At 40.3% G+C, this 19433-nt stretch overlaps 1 protein-coding gene across 1 annotated transcript; it reads right to left on the bottom strand.

The window, feature by feature from the left end:
* Nucleotides 1–1883: 1883 nt before the first annotated feature.
* On the bottom strand, nt 1884–18632 carry PERP (p53 apoptosis effector related to PMP22). The gene is made up of 3 exons (XM_025997900.2): nt 18192–18632; nt 7325–7465; nt 1884–3363 (listed from the first exon to the last, which is right to left on the bottom strand). The coding sequence occupies exons 1-3, from the start codon at nt 18403–18405 to the stop codon at nt 3137–3139; spliced, it is 582 nt and encodes a 193-aa protein (XP_025853685.1). The 5' UTR covers nt 18406–18632; the 3' UTR covers nt 1884–3136.
* Between the last annotated feature and the right edge of the window lie 801 nt (nt 18633–19433).

Genomic DNA, 19433 nt, shown 5'->3' with positions numbered 1-19433 from the left:
TTTAATGGAGTCCACTCCACAATCTTGAATCAGAAGCTCCCTGAAATACAAATAAAGCTTTTCTTCTAAGCTTTAGGGTTACTTAAGCTCATGATAGAGTTCAAATTCACTTATTTAGTGGTCTTCCAATTAAAGGAATTTTCTTTTGTTTTCAATTAAAGAAAAAATTCCATCATAGTATTAAGATTGTAGTCATTGTCTCTAGCTGGGAAAGTCACTTTGAAAAAAAATCACATAAAAAATAACATCACTTTACCCTATTTCCTTTTTCTCAAGAATGTTTAAGTAGATTAACAAATGAGCAGATACACATACAAACACACTGAATCAAAGAGCTTTGAAGGGAAAAAGGACCATTTACAATAATTTTGTGAATGAGGTTATAAGGCCAGGCAGGGGAAGGTAAACTGCCCGAAGCATGGACAGCTAGCAAGAGCCAAAGTTGGATACGATTCAAATATGGCCTTTTTGGTTATGCCTAGAAAAACAAAACAGGTTGATTCAGGATTCATGTTTATTATATTAATTGGACTTTAAGCAGGAGTTTGTAGCAAAAATTAACATAATGAAGATATTATGACTACATCCTTCCATTGTTTTCATTTTCTTAGAAAAGGAAAGCCTATCAAACTTTATTGTCAGTCCTGTAGTATATTGTTTTGAAGCTAAAAGTAATTATATTCCATAGTTAGCTTGTGTGCCAACTGAAAGACCTTGACATATTACTTCTTTGTTATATTCAACAGTAAATGGCAAATAGCATATCTGACTACTTATAGTGTGAGTGTGAGATAATTGTTTGGGAACCTACAACTGCTTATTTAAAGGGTGGGGACTCTTAATATAATTACAGAGCCAAAAGCCACTCAGCTTTACTAGGGGAAATATCATGCAATGTATTGTTAGTCTTCAGATGGTTTCTTGGTCAAATTCTTCATTATTCTCCCAAGGAGCCATTTTTCCTAAACATGCATCATTAGAATATAGTGTATAATTTATTGAGAAGAATAAGACAGTTGGGCAGGGAAAAATCCAAAGACAGGAGTGCCTGCTTTAAAGAGAACCTTGTCCTCTGAGAATCATTTTCAGGTATAGTGGGAATTCCAGTTGCTTTAATCTCTAGCTACCCATGCTATTATTTTAGAAGATGACATCTTTAGCATTGTTGAATGTCACTTCAAGTCCTCTACTTGTCAGAGAATTAGAAAAAAAATTTTGGTGTAAATAATCACCCAGGTGACACTCTTCTAAACTTATGATGAGGAACATTCACCTCATATTTTGAAAAACATGGGAAAAAATTTACTTCCAAGAACCAACCAGAACACTGTAAGAAGTATCTCCAATCTGCCACCTGCAACCTGTCTTCACATTTACCCACGCCATAAGAGATTTAACCTATAACCCATGCTGGAACACCATTGTCAGCTGGGAAGGTGGACAAGGGTAAAAGAAGCAACTGCTTGCTGTCCCACTACCTGAATGGAAGAAGATCCCATCTCAAGCAGGAAGATGGAGAAAGATGAATCTTCAGCTAAACCACACAAATGCTCCCTGGCATCTGCACCTACAAGAGATCTGTTAGTCCATTTCCCTCTGCTGGCAGCACCAGATAGATGTTGTATGGTATCTGTGTACCGACAGGGATTGGTCATTGAGGAAGAAGTCCAGGAAGCAGACCTCTAGAATCCCTTAAAGTCCATTCAAAAATTGTTACTGGATACCTAAAATAAGCAAGACTTTTAAAACGTTAAGGAAAAGCTATTTTTCATTTTATCCGATGTTCTTATTTTGCCCCACTCAAAGAATCTTCTTAAAAGTCCCTTCCCCAGACGTGAAAAAAGAAAAAAAGCAAGACCAAAAACTACAAACTAGAAACAAGATTAGAACACCTGGTTTATTGGGGAAAATTCATAATGAAAACTGCAGTTGCTTATTCTGAAACTTACAAAATAATAATTTGATATATAAAATGAATTGGTTTTCATTATGTAAGTACAAATGGTAAAAAAAAAATCATAGTCAATGTGATATATCATCTATTTGCCATTCACGGGAAATCTCACATCCCTGAATTCTCCTGTTATGTGTCTTATACCAGATAGTTTATATCTCTTTTTCCAAAGATGACCAGGTTTGTAACTACATTTAAGGTGTCGTTTACAATTGCTATCTACCAGAAGCTGTGTCTATATGATGAGAACCCAGTCAACCTGAGATGAATAATTCAAGCCACTTCATCTCCTTGGGCTGTTTTAATGTTACTTTGTGAGAAGAATGGCATTCCTAATGCTTTACTAAGCAACCAAAGCATGCCTATAGTCGTGATGAATTAGACCTAGCCCATCTTTTAATCGATCTACTGTGTTCCTGAACATATAGACACAAAAGAGTACAGATTTATTAATGTAGCATTTTCCCACACCCCAACCCTATAAACCACTTTCAAAGAGAAAATTTCATCTTAACATTTCACTACATACGAAGGCCTTACTATTGCAGCAGGCTTTGACATGAAAGAATACTTTCCTAGATGCCAGATCAAGTTAATGTGAAGCTTCGCACAAAAAAAAAAAAAAAATTACTTAGGATATTAGAAATTCTCACAAACGATATGCATTTAGGAAGCTTTCACTTCTTTAAATAAGTGAAGGCTTGGAAAATATTTACTTTTTGCATTTCTTTTAGAATATTTGGTCACTGACATTTTTTACTAGTATCTCCCTCTTTTTATTGGCTCTTAATAGATCAGTCCATTCTATCTGGGAAAAACAGAAACTTTATCAGGTCCAGCCAATCTTTTAAGCCTTCTTTTTCTTGCCTTATATATGGTTAAGTTTCATATTCATATTCTTTTACAAATGTCGTATAAATGGTATGCATAGATATAAGGGGATATTAGCATATTACAGGTCATTATTTAAAAGAAATAAGTTTTGTTTACAAAACATATATAAAAGATGAATATGAAACTTTAACACCATTTAAGAAATTTTCCCCAAAAATTATTTTAGCATTGACTAGTCTAATGATATGAACATTGCCTACAAAATGGTTTCAAAGGATTCTGGGAAAGACAGTTTCTTGCTCTGGGATCCATCTCGGCAGCAGCGTTGTCTTCTGCTCACTCCCCACCTTAGGCAGATGTGTAGAAGTACCTGGGCTTGGCATTGCCCAGAAGATCATCTTCATAGTTGGGAAGACAACAGAAGAAGAAGGCACAGCCGATCAGGATAATCGTGGCTGCCCACCCAAAACCATAGGCCCAGTTATAGATGTAAGTGACAGCCGGGTTGGCATGAAGATTGAAGGTCTGGGTGTACTTCACAGGATAAATTACCAGGGAGATGATCTGGAATACAGCTAAAGGAAAGAAAAACATCCCAAAGTGAATACGGATCCATGAATGAATGCATGGTAATAACAGATTAACTCCCTCTTCCACCATTGTTTTTTGCCTTTAAATAAGTGTTAAATCCACTTCATGCTAATGAAAGGGGTTGAGGGAACCTATCAATCATGAGCTCAAACAAGTTATTGACTATTGTATGTCATATCTGGCACTGACCAGAATACTGAATATACGAAAGACAGAAAGCAATTAGAGAATCTCTCTTTGTGCCTGTGCAAGCATTACATTCACTCAAGTAGAAAATGCAAAACTATGGTGTATAGTAGAAAGCAGGGTGGCTCAGAAGAGTATTTTTTCACTTGGTATTTACTGTGCCAAACACAGTGAATATTATCAGTGTTAACAAAAATAATATATACACATATATTTGATGATATTGATATTTAATAGCACACCATTGGAATATTTATTTAATAAATGAGTGACTAAATGAAACAAGCCAATGATGTGAATCATCAATGTAGAGAAGCACCAGAAAAGTCTGCAGAGGAGGCAGGAATCTAAAGAATAAATAGAAGTGGAGAAATGGAGGTTGGAGGAACAGCATTCCAGGCTGGGGGAACAGAAATAAAATAGGAGAGTAATCATCCTGACTTGGGGGAGTGTACGGAGGATATAAGAAAGAAAACACAGGTCAAGAAGATTTCTAAACTCTTTGGTATAACAGTCACCTTATCACAATTAGTATTAATCATATTAATATTTTAAGCAACTTAAAAAAATAAGAACTCGATTAAATCTACTTTTGTATTATTTTTCAATGAGCATGCATAACTCTATGAAGCTATAATGAACATCCACATGCTATGCTGTGTTCTGCATTCTTTTCACATACTATTTCCCACGTCCACTGCCACATCATAAGGTATGAACACATTTTCACTCTGTAACATTAAGACACGAGTCTACACCAAGAGGTGCCAGGTGGCCGCGCTCCAGGGAGTGTATAGTCCTCACCCCTACCTTCCTTTTACCTACTTTTTTCCCTATCTTCACAGATGTAACCTAAAGTTGTTTTCTTTTCCTTTTTTTTTGTTTTTTTTTTTTTTTTAATTGCTAGAAAGGCCATAGGTGTTTCTACATCTTGATTCATTCCTTCTGTTTCTCAACTCAAAATATTCCTCTTCTCTAGCAATTTAAGAAGGGTGATCTCGGTGCAGATCTTAAATATTTCTGTTTCTTACACACTTTAAGTGGCAAACTATTACTTGGGAAGTTTGTTATCTACTGCAAATATTGTGTAAGACACTACATTATTCTCTAATTCCCCTGGTTGTAAATGTTAAATATTGTTCATCACCCAGATGTAGAGTTTGTATAGCAATTTGGATCCACTTCTGTAAAATCTAAATTGTATCAGTGCTCAATTTTTCTGATGTTAACCCCAAAATAAATATAAGATTAAAAATAACTGTTTTTGTGAAGTAATTCTTAAAAGTTGAGTAGGCCCTAATTCAACATTATTAACACTAAAAGTACATTGAGATTTCTAGGCTTTTCACTCCTGTAAACACTTCTCATTCTACTTGTCAAGCTCTCAAGGAAAAGATGAGTATTTAGTCATAATGTAAAATAAGGACACAGAATTACACAAGGCAGTATGCTGTGAATCTGTGAGAGTTCATAGAACCAGTCTTCCTGAAAATAGTAATTCTTGCAAGCCTGTCAGCTCAAGCTGGCCATTCCTAGATCTTAATTTTTATTTATTTTTTTATTAGTAATGTGTTTTTATTTCCTTGAAATTTCAGTACCCGTTAAGATGATATTTTATCTCCAGCAAAAAATCAATAAAGTTTTACTTAACATTTATAGAGGGCCAGACACAGTACTTTTCATATATTACCTCACATAATCTTTTTAAAACTTTTATTTAAATTCAACTAATTAACGTATAATGTATTATTGGTTTCAGAGATAGAGGTCAGTGATTCATGAGTCTTATAGAACACCCAATACTCAAGACATCATTGATGTCAGATCTTCTTTTTTTTTAATTAATTAATTATTTATTTGTTTGTTTTTTTTTTTAGATCTTCATTTTTTAATGCTAAGATGGATAAAAGAGTTTTACTGGGATTTTTTTTAAATGGTGGCAAAATATATACAACATAATACTTATCATTTTAACCATTTGTTAAGTGTACAACTCAGTAGTATTAAATACACAGTGTTGTGCAACCATCATCACTATCTGTATCTAAAGCTTTTTCAATATTCCCAACCTAAACTCTGCTTACCCCATTACCCACCCCGCCCTCAGCCCCTGGTAAGTTTGGATCTCTATAAATTTGCCTATTCCAGGTACTTTATATAAGTGAAATCATAAAATACTTGTCCTTCTGTGTGTATACCTTGTTTTTCTTGGCATAATATTTTCAGATCCATCCACACTGTACCATGTATCAAAACTTTATTCCTTTTAATGGCCGAATAATATTCCACTGTGTGTACATAATATTTAACCATTTTGTCCTGATGAACACTTGAGTTGTTTCCACCTTTGGCTATGGCAAATACCACTATGAACATGTGTGTACAAGTATCTGTTCAAGTCCCTGCTTCCAGTTCTTTGGGATATATACCTAAAAGTGGAATTCCTGGGTCATATGGTAATGAACATTAATGTCCTAGTGTGTTTCTAATGGTGACTGAAACAGGCATCTAGCTAGTCTTCTAAGATGTGTGGAAGAAAAGATATCAAGTGTGTTTCCTTGATAAGGCCTTATAAATTTAACTATGAAAGCCAAATAGAAGTAGAGATGGGATTCAATAAGATTCTTCATGTTTTGTGGTTCCAAACTGCTCCTAATTTTAAAATATTATTCTAAAAGGAAACTCTGAGACAGAAAGAAAACCAGAGTAAACCTTATGTTCAATCAAGAGAAATGCTCAAATATACAGGTGAAGGTTGGTCCTGCACAGGTTGGTTCTCTGAGCCACCCCCTTTCTCTGAGCCAGGGTCCTCTCCCCTCTCCCCTACTCTCCACCCTCCCCCCGCACTCCCAACTCATCCTGCCCTGGGCTCTGGGAACACGTTCCCTAAGCTCAGAGAATCCAGCACAAGGTGGTCTCTCTCTGGGCTCCTGCTTTACCTTATGTACCTCTCCTAAATCCAAGGCTTCTGACCATGTGCTCACTCTGTACCTGCACCCCAGGTCTGTGGCTGGATTTTTGCTTTGATCCCAAGGGCCTAAGTTGCTATGTCAAACAGACCTGTGGCCTTAACCTTATCAGCACCTTCTCTTTTCTCTTTGTCAGAAAAATCCAGTGATCCATCTAAATTCAGTTCTGTGACTGAGGTCCCTAGTGCCAGGGACCAACGGAAATTTCAAATAATTCTTGGTCCTAGATTCCTAGTTCTTGTAGTCCATTAATTAGTGTTCACTCTGACCACAGCCACCTGCCTCACTCCATTTCCCACCCCCAGAATCAGCTCTATGATACAAAAAGGCAGTTCCAGATCTGGACTTTCCTTGGATCTCCCGTCCCCCTGCAGAAAACCCTTCTATGACCTGGGACATAAGACTGTAATACACCTTCAACAAGTAAGATGGCTCAGGGACATCCCACCCCCCATAGCAAGGGGCTCACAGGAGGCCAGCACTGGGACACCCCATGGAAACAACACACTGTGTCAGTCTGGTCCCTCCAAGTAGGGGTGTTGCTGGACGTGGGTCACCTACAAGAGACAGCATCATGCAGCGTGGATGGAGAACACAAGATATCATCTGAGACCTCCTCCAGGAAGAAAGGCACCTAGACCTTAAAGCACACATCTCTGTTACTTGTGCCCCTGGTGACACATTTTCTGACAACAGACCTGGAAGTGTAATTGTCAAGAATGGTGGGTTGGGCAGTACTATAATGATGTCTATGGAAGGTATGAATGAAGAACCGCTGACTTAGTCTTACCTGCCAGGGCCAGGAGACCTCCAATCACTCTCAGGAAGACGAGCATCTGGGGTCCGCAGAGGGCAAAGAAAGACAGGATGAAGCAGATCACCAGGATGATAAAGCCACAGAAGAGCATGGCGGCCGCTGCCCTTCCCCACGCTGTGGGAGAAAAGAAACCGTGATTAATAAGATACACATGCCAAATTTAAAAATCCCTTATCAAAGTATCAATAGTTTTGTTTTTTTTATTTTCTACTACCTATAGTTGGGTGAAAGGAGTCTTTTTGACAGTACTTACACATCTCCATATCTCAAAGGGAGAAGTAAGCAATTCATATGGAGGGCACTAATAAATTGCTTCCAGTAACGTCTTCTACCCCCAGATTTGGGGCAAATGTTTCTATCTTTGAAACGAAAGTTAAAATTCATTCAACTGTTTCTCATGTAATAAAGAAGCCATATAAACAGGTATATTTAAAAGGTTTTCTCCCTCTCCCTCTGCTCCTCCCCCCACTTTGTTCTCTTGCGCTTTCTCAAATAAATAAATAAAGTCCTTTAAAAAATAAATAAAAGGGATCCCTGGGTGGCGCAGCGGTTTGGCGCTTGTCTTTGGCCCAGGGCGCGATCCTGGAGACCCGGGATCGAATCCCACATCAGGCTCCCGGTGCATGGAGCCTGCTTCTCCCTCTGCCTATGTCTCTGCCTCTCTGTGACTATCATAAATAAATAAAAAATTAAAAAAAAATTTTTTAAAAAAAATAAAAATAAAAAATAAAAAAATAATAAAAATAAAAATAAAAAATAAATAAAATAAAAAGTTCACACAAGTTCTAACATAACACAACCATAATAAACAACATTTTTAGTGTTGAACAATTAAATTAGAATCCCTTTAGGAAATGGTTCAAATACCTTTAAAAAGACCTTTGTTTCATATTAATGTCTGGTTCTGTGCCAAAATAATCATTGAAAACCTACTTATGGCCAGGCAGAGAGGTGAGCTAAAACAATTTAATTATAAAGAAGCTGTGATTTTTATAACAAGTTTAGGTGCACATATATCCAATTGTCTAAATTTTAACTTTGCAATTTATAGTGCAAGGATTCTTAATTATGGATATGAGCCTTATAAGCAACCAAGATGAAGTGAAAATTGAGTTCTGGGTTTGAAAATCCTCACGAGTACCTCCTTGTTTTACCTTGAACCTGTAGAAACAAGGAGAGCCATGATACCCAGGCTAACAATTCCAGTCAATAATTCCCATTATGCAACCTGCACTGATTTCAAAAATCTCTTCCAATACAAACTGCTTTCTGGAGGGCATAACTAACATTGATGACATAATGCTCTGTGCCAGGCACTGAGCTAAGAACTTGACATGTATTCACTAAATCTTCACAATAACTTTTGATTTATTTTATTTTATTTTGTTTTGCTTAAGAGAGGGAGGCAGGGGAGGAGCAGATGGAGAAGGAGAGAAAGGTTAAGCAGGTTCCATGCCCACTGCAGAGCCTGACGCAGGTCTTGATCGTGACTTGAGCCTAAATCAAGGGTCGCACGCTTAGCCAAATGAATCACCCAGACACTCCCACAACACCTTTTAAAGGTTCATATAATCATTATTTCTTTAGTGGAGTGCCTGGCTGGCTCAGTCGGTGGTGCATGAAACCTTTGATTTCAGGGTTGTTAAGTTCAAGCCCCATGTTGGGTATAGAGATTACTTAAAGATAAAAAAATCTTTATCATCATTTCTTTAGAAATGAGGATCTAGTAAGACTTTGAAAGTTCAAATGACCTGCCCACAGCCACAGAGCTGTTAAGTGGTTCAATCAGAGTTTGATTTCAAGCTTGGTCTAAATACAACATATGATTCTTTTCAGATATATAATTTACATCCTGTAAAATTCACTCTTTCAAACAATTCAGTGGTCTCTACTATATTCACAGGGTGGTGCAACCAATCATCACTTACAATTCCAAAATTTTCATCACCCCCAAAAGAAGCCCCATATCCATTGGCAGTCGCTTGCCATTCGTCTCTCCAGCTTCAGGCAACCATTAATCTAGTTTCTGGCTCTACAAAGTTGTCTATTCTGGACATTTCCTAAAAATGGGGTCCATACTGCATGGCCTTTTGTGACTGTCTCCTTTCACCTAGCAGAAACGTCTTCAGGGCTCATCTATATTTAGCATGTACCAACATTTCATTCCTTCTTATGGTCAAAAAATATTCTGTTGTATGTATAGCCCACATTTTATTTATCCTTTTGCTGATGGAAGAACATGTGCTCTTAACCTATCACTCTGTATTGCACTCGAAAAAGACAGTCATGTGCACATCTGCCCTGGTATTGCTCCTACTGGAACACAGCTTGGCTGACAAATGTCTCCTCCCTTAATGATAGATCATTTGACTGGCCAAAGGAAAAGGATGTCAGAGAGCCGAAAGGAGCCGGGGCTTGGAAGCCAGTTGGACCTCATTTATACCCTGCCTCCACCACCAATTAGCCACCATCAGCCTGCACATCTGCTAACCAGGATGAAAAATGCCTTCTTTCAAGATTATTGTGAGGATGACAGCTCTTGTATGAAAGGGCAGGGAGTTAGGAATTCTCTGCCCCTTGCCGTTCAAGAAGTTTCTCAAGTATGCCTATGACTTCTCTCCAGGATCTCAGGTTTTTCCATTTTTCCCCCTATATTGGAAAGTTCTGCATCATCACATTCTTATTCCTCAGTTACCCACCACATATTTACATCTCCATCTGTTATAGACAAGCCTGAACAAAGTTTCCCTGTTGATTCTCTAATCCCCACGCTCCTTCCAGATCTTCCTCTAGGTTTATGAATGACTGAGACATAGTAGGTTATTAAGGAGAAGACACATTTTTATATGCCTCAGAAATACCACATTTCCCCACAAATTATCCCTTAATATCGCTGCAGGATGAGGCTGAGACAGTGCATGAGTGGGCCTAATTTATATTTATAATTTTCCTTACTTTCCTCCAGACCTTTTTGCTCTTTCTGGAGATCAAGAAGAGATCTTAGGGGCAAGGTAAAATAGAAATGTGTTATTTTAAAACAGAAATGAACAAAGCCAGAATGTGAAACAATCTCACTTTTGCCTTGTCCTTCAAGTAAGGGAAAATGCAAGAGAAGGGGACCATCAGACCATCTCAAAGTCTAGTCCATAGACCACTGTGTCAAAATCATCAGTGGTGCTTATTAAAAATATAGATTCCTGCAGTTTCCTCTGACCCAATGAATTAGAACTCAAGAGATAGTACCCAGGAATCTGCACCTGACTGACATTTGTTATAGCCATACTAAAGTTTAAGAAGAACTAAGAGAGATGATTAATCTCATAAAAACATATGCAGTACTGCCAAAAAGGAGAACATTTTATTTTCAGTATGTGACCCACTGTCAATTACAGTCACATTTCTATGGATTTTTATGGCTACTACTAATCATTACATTCAATTAAATCCAATGATTAAAGTCAAGTAAGCAGATACTGATTTTTCCTTTTAAGTTGAGTTCACAGGTTAGAAACTGTGCAATAATAGGCTATACATCTGTATAAACATGCACAGGAATGCAAACGTAATGAAAAATTGCATATCAGAATGTGAATTTTCAAAAATAACAATAAAACTTCCTAACAAGGAATATATATTGATAACCAAACTTTATAGTCACAGACTAGAGTTTTAAAAATATAGCTATGAATAGTAATATCAATAATTATTCCTATTTATTTGGGGAAGATAATAGAGATTATTGCTATTACTACTTCCTCTAACATAATAGCTGAGGTGTGATTTACACTTAGTTTCAAATACTTGAACTAAGAAAATAGCAAGCCAGTTCACTCCACTAACCTGAAACCAACAGATGAACACAAATAGAAACACAGCCCATTTTAAGAACTTGGTCTATGCTAGGTTAAATAATTCAGTAGTAGCTTGTTTACTCAAAATGCTGAGTCTACAGAAAATCAAAATGGCAAATTAAGTAGCATTTTGTATTGAGAAAGGCTTCCCTAGAAGTAGAACACGTAAAACCTGCTCTTGCAGCATGGAAACACCCACACTGAATCATTTAACTACCACTTAAGACTAAAACCTAGGCAAGGTTTTGAAGATCTGGCTGACGAAGACAAGTAAGACAACCTGCCTTCTCATATCAATGACTATTTTGCTATAAAATGATGAGATGGACCCTGGTCTAAGCAGGGTCATTCCAGCCCAATATTCTGCCCAAGAAGGCCGACAGCCATGTAGACTTATAACATGGCATATCTCCATGACAGACATTTTGAAAAGTTAAGGGGTGTCTGGGTGGCTCAGTTGGTTAAGTGTCTGCCTTTGGCTCAGGTCATGATCCCCGCATCCTGGGCTCGAGCCCTACTTTGGGAGGCTCAGTAGGAGCCTCCTCCTCCCTCCTTGCGCTCTCTCTTGCTATCTCACTATCTCTTTCTCTCAAATAAATAAATAAAATCTAAAAACAAAACAAAACAAAACAAAAAACAGTTAAGTCTGTGCTCCAAATACCTTTGGTCTCAAATACCCAGAATGAGCTTAATACCTACAAATCTACCCAACCCTTTTGGGAAATATTTATATTTTTATATTATATCATGGTCTAAATTATACCATATTTACCAACCCCAATAGAAAAATATCAGCTTTTAAAACTTATCCTACTACTTCTTCCATGATTGAACAGATAGATGGTCCTTGGCTCTTGGAAGGCAGTATGTCCGTCTTTATTCTGAAGAAGTCTGCCCTTTATGTGCAAAATTTTATTGCCTTTCCTAATTGCGGTTTGTGATAGAGAGCAGGGAAGATTCTCATCATCAATTGGCACTCTTTGAATTGAGACCACAAGTCATGCAGTACTCCAGGTAAACAGATGCTGTATTTCTGTGCAGGAATGTTTCTTGTTTGTTCTTTCTCCTTAAGGGAAAATCAATCTGGTGTTACATATAATCTGTTATGTCCTAAATTTATTTTCTAAGTACCACTTGGAGAAGTTCCTATTATCAAAGAAACCAGCAGCCTTATAAATCCACTTTATAAGATTCATTAAAGATCCATTTGGATGGGCAGCCCTGGTGGCGCAGCGGTTTAGCTGCCACCTGCAGCCAAGGGCGTGATCCTGGAGACCCTGAATCGAGTCCCGCGTCAGGCTCTCTGAGTGGAGCCTGCTTCTCCCTCTGCCTGTGTCTCTGCCCCTCTCTCTCTGCATCTCTATAAATAAATAAATAAAATCTTAAAAAAAAATCCATTTGGATGAAGAACAGCTTACTTAATATTGCTATCACTCGCAAAGATTCAGCATTAAATCAAAACTAACAGTCACTAATGAAATCCTAAGTTTTTCCTAGGAAACACTTTTAAGTTTTTTGCATAAGAAAAATGCTGTATCTTTTTTCCAGTGATGACATATGAAAATACAATGTTACCCATAAAAAGAAAGAAAAAAAAATACAACATTACAAGGTAAATACAGCTAGGAAAAGACCAGTAAGGTCAACTACTAAGAAAGTAGGATAGATAGATAGATAGATAGATAGATAGATAGATAAAATAAATACCTTGAATGCCAATCTAGCAACCATAAACTGAAACTTGTAAAAGGGAAAAAAAACCTTTGTAAGATGAAAACACTACTAATATTTTTAGTATTGTGGGTAATACTCTGCAGGCTGTCACCAATTTTTCCTCCAAAGTTAGTGTTTCTTTTAGGGGATTTGCTGTATTCTTCAGTAATTTCTCATGTAGGCACCCAACACTGACCAAGACAGTCTGGCCTAGCCCCTTACTCAGTGCCCTGCAGATACCAACCTGTCACCCAATTACAGTAGGGTCCCTTTCTAGAACAACAGATTCATCTAGTAATAGTACAACGGCCCTACCTAGTAAATCTGAGCTTTTGTCAGATCCCATACTGCTTGTATAGGGTTCTTTATGTCAAACAGATTCTTTATATCAGAAATGAAAACTGGATTCATGACAAAAAAAATTAAAAAGATCCTACCTACACAAACAAGATATATACAATATATAATGAATATACACATGGGTGGAATATATATTCAAAAAGACTGGTGCATGTCCAGTGAGGAGATAATCTGCAGGAACAGAGGCCAGTGCTTCTGAAACCAGAAAGTGCTTACAGATCACCCGATCTTGTTAAAATGCAGATTCTGATTCAGGAGGTGGGGCCTGAGACACTGAGTGTCCTATAACCACCAGATAATGTGGATGCTTCTGGTCTGGACACTTTGAGTAGCAAAAATCTAGAGGACAACTCGTAACAGGCCTCCAAAAAAATCTACATCAGAAGAAGTGATTTTGTAGAAGCTTTAGAATGCAGTAAAGCAAGGTCAGGGTCACATGGGATGGCATCTAGTTGGTGTGAGATTCTTTGCATGCCCCACATTTTCTCCTGAAACTGAACCTGAAGATAACTACTTACCACTGTGTTTTTATAGAACTGTGGTCCTTTCCCCCATTATGGTTATCTTTGAAAGTCTCAGTGGGGAAACGACCCTACACAGGAAGATGTGAAAACAGGGATTTCTACCCTGAACTGAGTAAAGATAACTAGCAGGGAATTGGGGATCTATCCTCACAGATTTGAAAGTTTGTTAGATGAAGGCAGCTGGGAAGTAGAATTTGCATGGAAGCGTATTGGAACCCCATCAGTGTAAGACAAGTACTTTTGGACAAACAGCAGTGTCCAGAGAACTGAGTTATGTTGTGGAACAAAGGGGAGAGGCTTAGCTTGTCACGGGTGGTGTTGATGAGCACAGGCTTTGGTGAAAGCTTGAACAGGTGCACTCTTACACCCTTCTTTATAGCCTAGGAGTCTGTGCCCGCTAGACGGAAGAAAACTAGTTAGGTCACTTAAAAGGGAGTGGGGCTCTCTGTTGATTTACTGCTAAGTGCAGCAAGTGGACTAGATCACTGGTTCCTACACGTCTGGATTTTATAAGTCAATAGACATATATATTTTAATTATGAAAATCAACTGAGTACTAGCCAACTTTTTATTTTGTTAGGTAAAACCATGAACACACACACACCCAGAATAATCTATCCACTAATGCCTAATTTCATAAAATAATAACATTTCAATACCTCACCCTGCCTCCCAGCAAAAGAGCATCATCTCAACATGGTCCTTTAAGTCAAATTTAGTCTAATGTAAACCTATTAAGTTGGTACTTATCTTTCTCATTTCCTACATATTTAAGAACGATAGGGTGAAATCTAAAAAAATACTTCATATAATACTCTGAATCCTGGACTTATCCAAGACCAATTTCATGCTAAAAACAAAACAAAACAAAGCCACATGCAATGCACTGTGTGGTATTCAAAGGCATCTGGTAAAGATGAAGCTCCGAACTTCTGAGAGAAAGAGCTGAGGCAAGCACCCTTTGACTTAGCTGCACTGACTCCCCACTGCCATTCTTGGTAAACTCATCACCATTTGTCTCCACCCTGACAAGTAGGAGCCTGCTTGAGATTTGAAATCTGTATCACTGATATTTAAAATATCCTCCTGATGTGTTGTTTTCTTAAAACTGGGCAGGGGAGGGATGGGTGCCAGCAGAACAAAAACAGTATGCATGAATATGCATTCAAATGCAATTTTGCATTTTATTTATATGTGAAATTTGAATGATCATTTGGATGTTCTTTCCCCATTTGGACAAATATAAATGTGAGATTCTTTCAATGCTCTACATGCTCATAATTTTTTTTAAAAAAATTAAGCAAGTATTGGTTAAGCTGGGTATTTACTCAGTTGTTAATATCATGTAAAGGCAAATATTCCGTGTATAATTTGGTTCACTTACAAGGAAAAATGAGGTGATGTAGCAATCTGAAATTCCTTTTAAAAAAACTGTCAATAACCATGGGGAATATAATATTCTGTATTTTACATAGTTCTTAGGAACTATTTCCCTTTATAGAAACAGCTATATTATTAGGATTATTGCCAAGATTTGCCAGGAATGGGATCCCTGGGTGGCGCAGCGGTTCGGTGCGTGCCTTTGGCCCAGGGCGCGATCCTGGAGACCCGGGATCGAATCCCACGATGGGCTCCCGGTGCATGGAGCCTGCTTCTCCCCCTGCCTGTGTCTCTGCCTCTCTCTCTCTCTCTCTGTGTGACTATCATAAATAAATAAAAATTAAAAAAAAAAAGATTTGCCAGGAATGATCTGTGTTTTTAATAACAAAATGAACATATTAATGTTATTAATATCAATTAATAGAAAGAGATGACCAAACACTTTGTAATAAGAAGATATATTTTCTTAAATATATTATATATTTAAATATTAAATATATTTTCTTAATAGTTACAATGGTAAATCACGATGTTTACTTTCTAGTACATATCAAGAAGTTTTTAAAGAGTAGATAAACACAATTCTCTGCACTGAAATACCATATTAACTAGAGCCATTTACCTTACTCCTGTGCTTATACTTATGTGGGAGTGTGTATAAACCTTTTACTACATTTTAGATAAACCTCCTGAAAACATATTGTTTTCCACAAAGCCTTACTGAAGTTATCTGAAAATCTCCAGAGTTAAAGTTGCCCAGAAAATCGCCCTACAGTGTAGAAATACACAATTTGTATACTTGTGAAGCAAAATTTGCCACGACAGAAAATGAAGTGAAAGTATAGTAAACACTCCCAACTCATCTCTGACCACGGTAGCCTGAGATGGACCTCTCTTTGGGGAGTTCACATCTATATTGTTCTTCCCACGGACACCTGATGACAGTGGATCCCGGATTCATGATTTGATTCTAGGTCATGAGCAAAAGCTGCATCTAACACATTATTGGCACTTACTTATCTTTGCAAAGGTCATAGGAATAATTTAACTGGGAGGTTAAAGCCACCACCCACTTATGAAAATCGGTCTTGCTGCATCATAAAGGTAGTAATAGATTTTTCAAGACCTACTTGGAAAACTGAACTTTACCACAGGCCAATTTCTATATCAAATTGAAATATAGTTTATACACTGGATCAGTGTTGTCTTTACAATTAGAAGAGTGAATGCTTTAAACTCCTAATTAAAAAATATCAAACCAACAAAACCTGCTCATTCTCTTCCATATACAAAGCACTATATCATCCTGAAGCTGGAGGCGCCACACCCTCCGAAGGTGAGCTCATCTTGCAAGTCAAGAAAAATAAAAACCTCATTGTGTGAGTTTCACAAGAGGACTGCAGCCACAGCCAAAGCCTTGCAAGCTGGATCATGTCCCAGCAATAGTGCTGCTGGTGGCTCTACTGCACCTCCCTTCCAGTGGTGTGCTAAACTTCTTACTTCACAAGCAAGGGGTGGGGAGGGGGTTGCGGCATGCTCTTTGGATCTGTATTAGTTTTTGTTCTCAGGCACGATTATCCAGTCTGTTTAAAAACACACTCGTCTAAAGCAGTCCTATTAAGTCCCCTACAAGACCCTGAGCTCCAATGCATTTTAACTAAAAGATACAGATACTTTACTTCAAAGAAATTAATTTCCTTTCAAAAGATCTGAGATGATAGAAACCCTGGCAGGCGGTCTGTTTGTTTTAAGAGAGGAAAAACACAGACTTTAAGGAAAGCAGGAATTCCATGCAGTCTTTACATTTTTATTACCTGCTAATGAGGACCCTGCACTCCCTTTGCGGGAAAGCACAAAGTGGGAACCTCCAAACAATCCCACAGTAGATAAGATACAGCACCAAGCTCTGGATACGGGGCACCAGAACCACAAATAAACAGTGTGCTTGGAAGCCGTGGACAACTTCGGAGTAAAGAATCAAGTCAGTGGTCCTAGCAGGGAATGAAAAAAAGGCAGGGTAGCCCTCTTTCTGAGTTTAAAACTATTAAACTCAGTTGCTAAGGCCTCATTCAGTAGCATTTAGCTTTAAGTTTCCGACGCTGCTCATACTTAAACTGTTGTCTCCTGCACCCCAGGCCCGCATTGCTAATCACAACAGATCCCAGCTGTTCTCAGGAGTGCCCTAAGCAGGGGGTGGCAGCAGACAGGAAAGTGCTCCTCTCCAGTCGGGGCCTATTCAGTGAAACACCCAGGCTGCCTTCAGGCTGGAAAAATAAAACACTCCCTCTGAGATATATTAAACTTGTCGACTCTGTTTCATTCTGCTGGCGTAGAAGATGTGTTTGCTGCATAGATTACAAATCATATTAAGATAAGTGAGGTTTTTAAACAGTGCCCTACTTAAGTCATAAAGACACCCCCTAAAACAAAACTAACCAGAACTAGCCTGCTGCTTAAAAACACTGTAGTACCTGCTGAGATCATAACTGCTGAAAACTTTGATGGAAAAGGCTTTTTTTTTTTTAATGGAAGAAGAGTTGCTTTCGCTTAGTTCAAGTAAACGAATACACCGACCTCGGGAAGGCGCGTATTTTAATATTTATATTTTAATCTTACAAAGAATCACAGGAGGACGTATAATGGTAAGAGATTTTGGCAGGTCTCCAAGAAAATACACGTTGTCCATTACATTTCTTCTTCTAAAACTTTTCAATGCCTGAAAAATCACCTTTTGCATGTAACCGGCAAACTCCACAAAAAACAGAGCTTAAACTAGGGCCGTTTCCGTCCAGTGGTGAGCCTGGTTTGGGCCACCCAAAGCTGTGACTCCTTTTTGTTCAGATCGGATGCCGAAACCCAAGCTCTAAACTTTTTTTTTTTTTCTTTTTTCCTTTTTTCTCCCAGTCACTCACTACCTCTGCCCCAGTTCAGACCGCTCGCAAACGGCGGCTTCGGAAGGCAGCGCCCGCCCAGCCGCAGCCCGGAGGGCTTCCCGGAGGCGCCGGCACTCACCATAGTCCATGAGGCTCTCGCAGCCTTCCTCGTAGGACCCGCTGCCGCCGCCCTCCTGGGAGCATCGCCACCACAGCGAGGACGTCTGGATGTGGTCGCTCGACTGCAGCCAGCCGCGGCCGGCCAGCGCGATGATGTCGAAGGCGATGGCGCTGAGCAGCAGCAGGGGCAGGATCCACCTGCAGCGCTCGCAGGCCAGGCCGCAGCGCAGCATCTCGACGGCGGGCACGGGGCGCGGGGCGCGGGGCGCGGGGCGGGGGAGCGCGCGGGGCTCGGACGCCGGCGGAGAGTGGCGCCAGCGCGGGCAGCGCGACAAAAGGGAAGGGGCCGCGGGGAGGCGGCTCCCGGGAGGACGCGGCTCGGGGCGCCCGGGCCCCACCCAGATTCCGGTGACTCACGGGCGCCGCCCCGACCTGCCCGGCCGGCCGGGTGCGCGCGGGCAGAGGCGGGGCCGGGCTCGGGTTGCCGCGGGCGCCGGGGCGCCCCCCCCCTCCCGCCGCGCGCCTCCCCGCCCCCCGCCTGGCTCCGCGCCTCCCGGGGCCGCCCCCGCGCCGCGAGCGCCCTCCGCAGTGCCTCGCCGGGAGCGCGCTGCAGCCCTGGCGGGCCCTCCAGGTACCCCTCCCCGGCGGCGGATGATGGCCTGACCCTCCTCGACCTCACACGTCGTTGCGAGCCGCCCGGGACGCGTGTTCACGCCGCAGCTGCAGCTCAGCGCTGCCCCGGAGCCCGCCCGACCCCCCGCGGCGCGGCGGCCGCTTCCTCCCGGGCCACCCTGTACCTTGCACCCGGGCTCCCTCGTACCCGCAGCCGGGCTGCCGGGTCGGCCGCGCTGGGCCCGCAGGGGCCACGTTTCCTGTCCCCGCGTGTCCCGGTGTCGAGCCCTGGGTCTGGGGTTTGGAGGCGCTCACTGAGCACTTAAGGCACCAGCGCACCCCCTCCGGCCTCGGAAGCGCCTCCTCTGGCCTCCCAGGAACCGTGGGGTCCCCTCTGCGGCTGTCCTCTCCCACCACGGATCTGTCCATATTTAAACCCCACTTTAAACTCCGCTTATTTACTATGTTGAGGTTTCTCCAAATAAAAAAAAATGTCACCATACAACCAGCACCTAAATCCCACCTCCAGGTCCTGGCCCTCCTCCTCTCACCACCCTGCCTCAAGTGGGGCAGGGGGTGAGGTCGGATGCAGGGGCGAGGGGGTGCCACTGGGTGTGCCATTGAAGAGAAACAGATTCTCAGTGTCTCG

This window comes from Vulpes vulpes, chromosome 1, assembly GCF_048418805.1.
Source record: "Vulpes vulpes isolate BD-2025 chromosome 1, VulVul3, whole genome shotgun sequence".
In the NCBI taxonomy this organism is placed as follows: domain Eukaryota; kingdom Metazoa; phylum Chordata; class Mammalia; order Carnivora; family Canidae; genus Vulpes; species Vulpes vulpes.
This window is presented reverse-complemented; position numbering and strand designations above follow the sequence as displayed.

What these genes read in the sequence shown, in the direction of transcription:
- PERP (XM_025997900.2), bottom strand. Translation starts at nt 18,405, where the DNA reads ATGCTGCGCTGCGGCCTGGCCTGCGAGCGCTGCAGGTGGATCCTGCCC. An exon ending in CGAGAGCCTCATGGACTATG is followed by an intron (nt 7,466 to 18,191) that starts GTGAGTGCCGGC and finishes TTTCTCCCACAG; the next exon opens with CGTGGGGAAGGGCAGCGGCC. An exon ending in AGGTCTCCTGGCCCTGGCAG is followed by an intron (nt 3,364 to 7,324) that starts GTAAGACTAAGT and finishes TCTTTCCTTTAG; the next exon opens with CTGTATTCCAGATCATCTCC.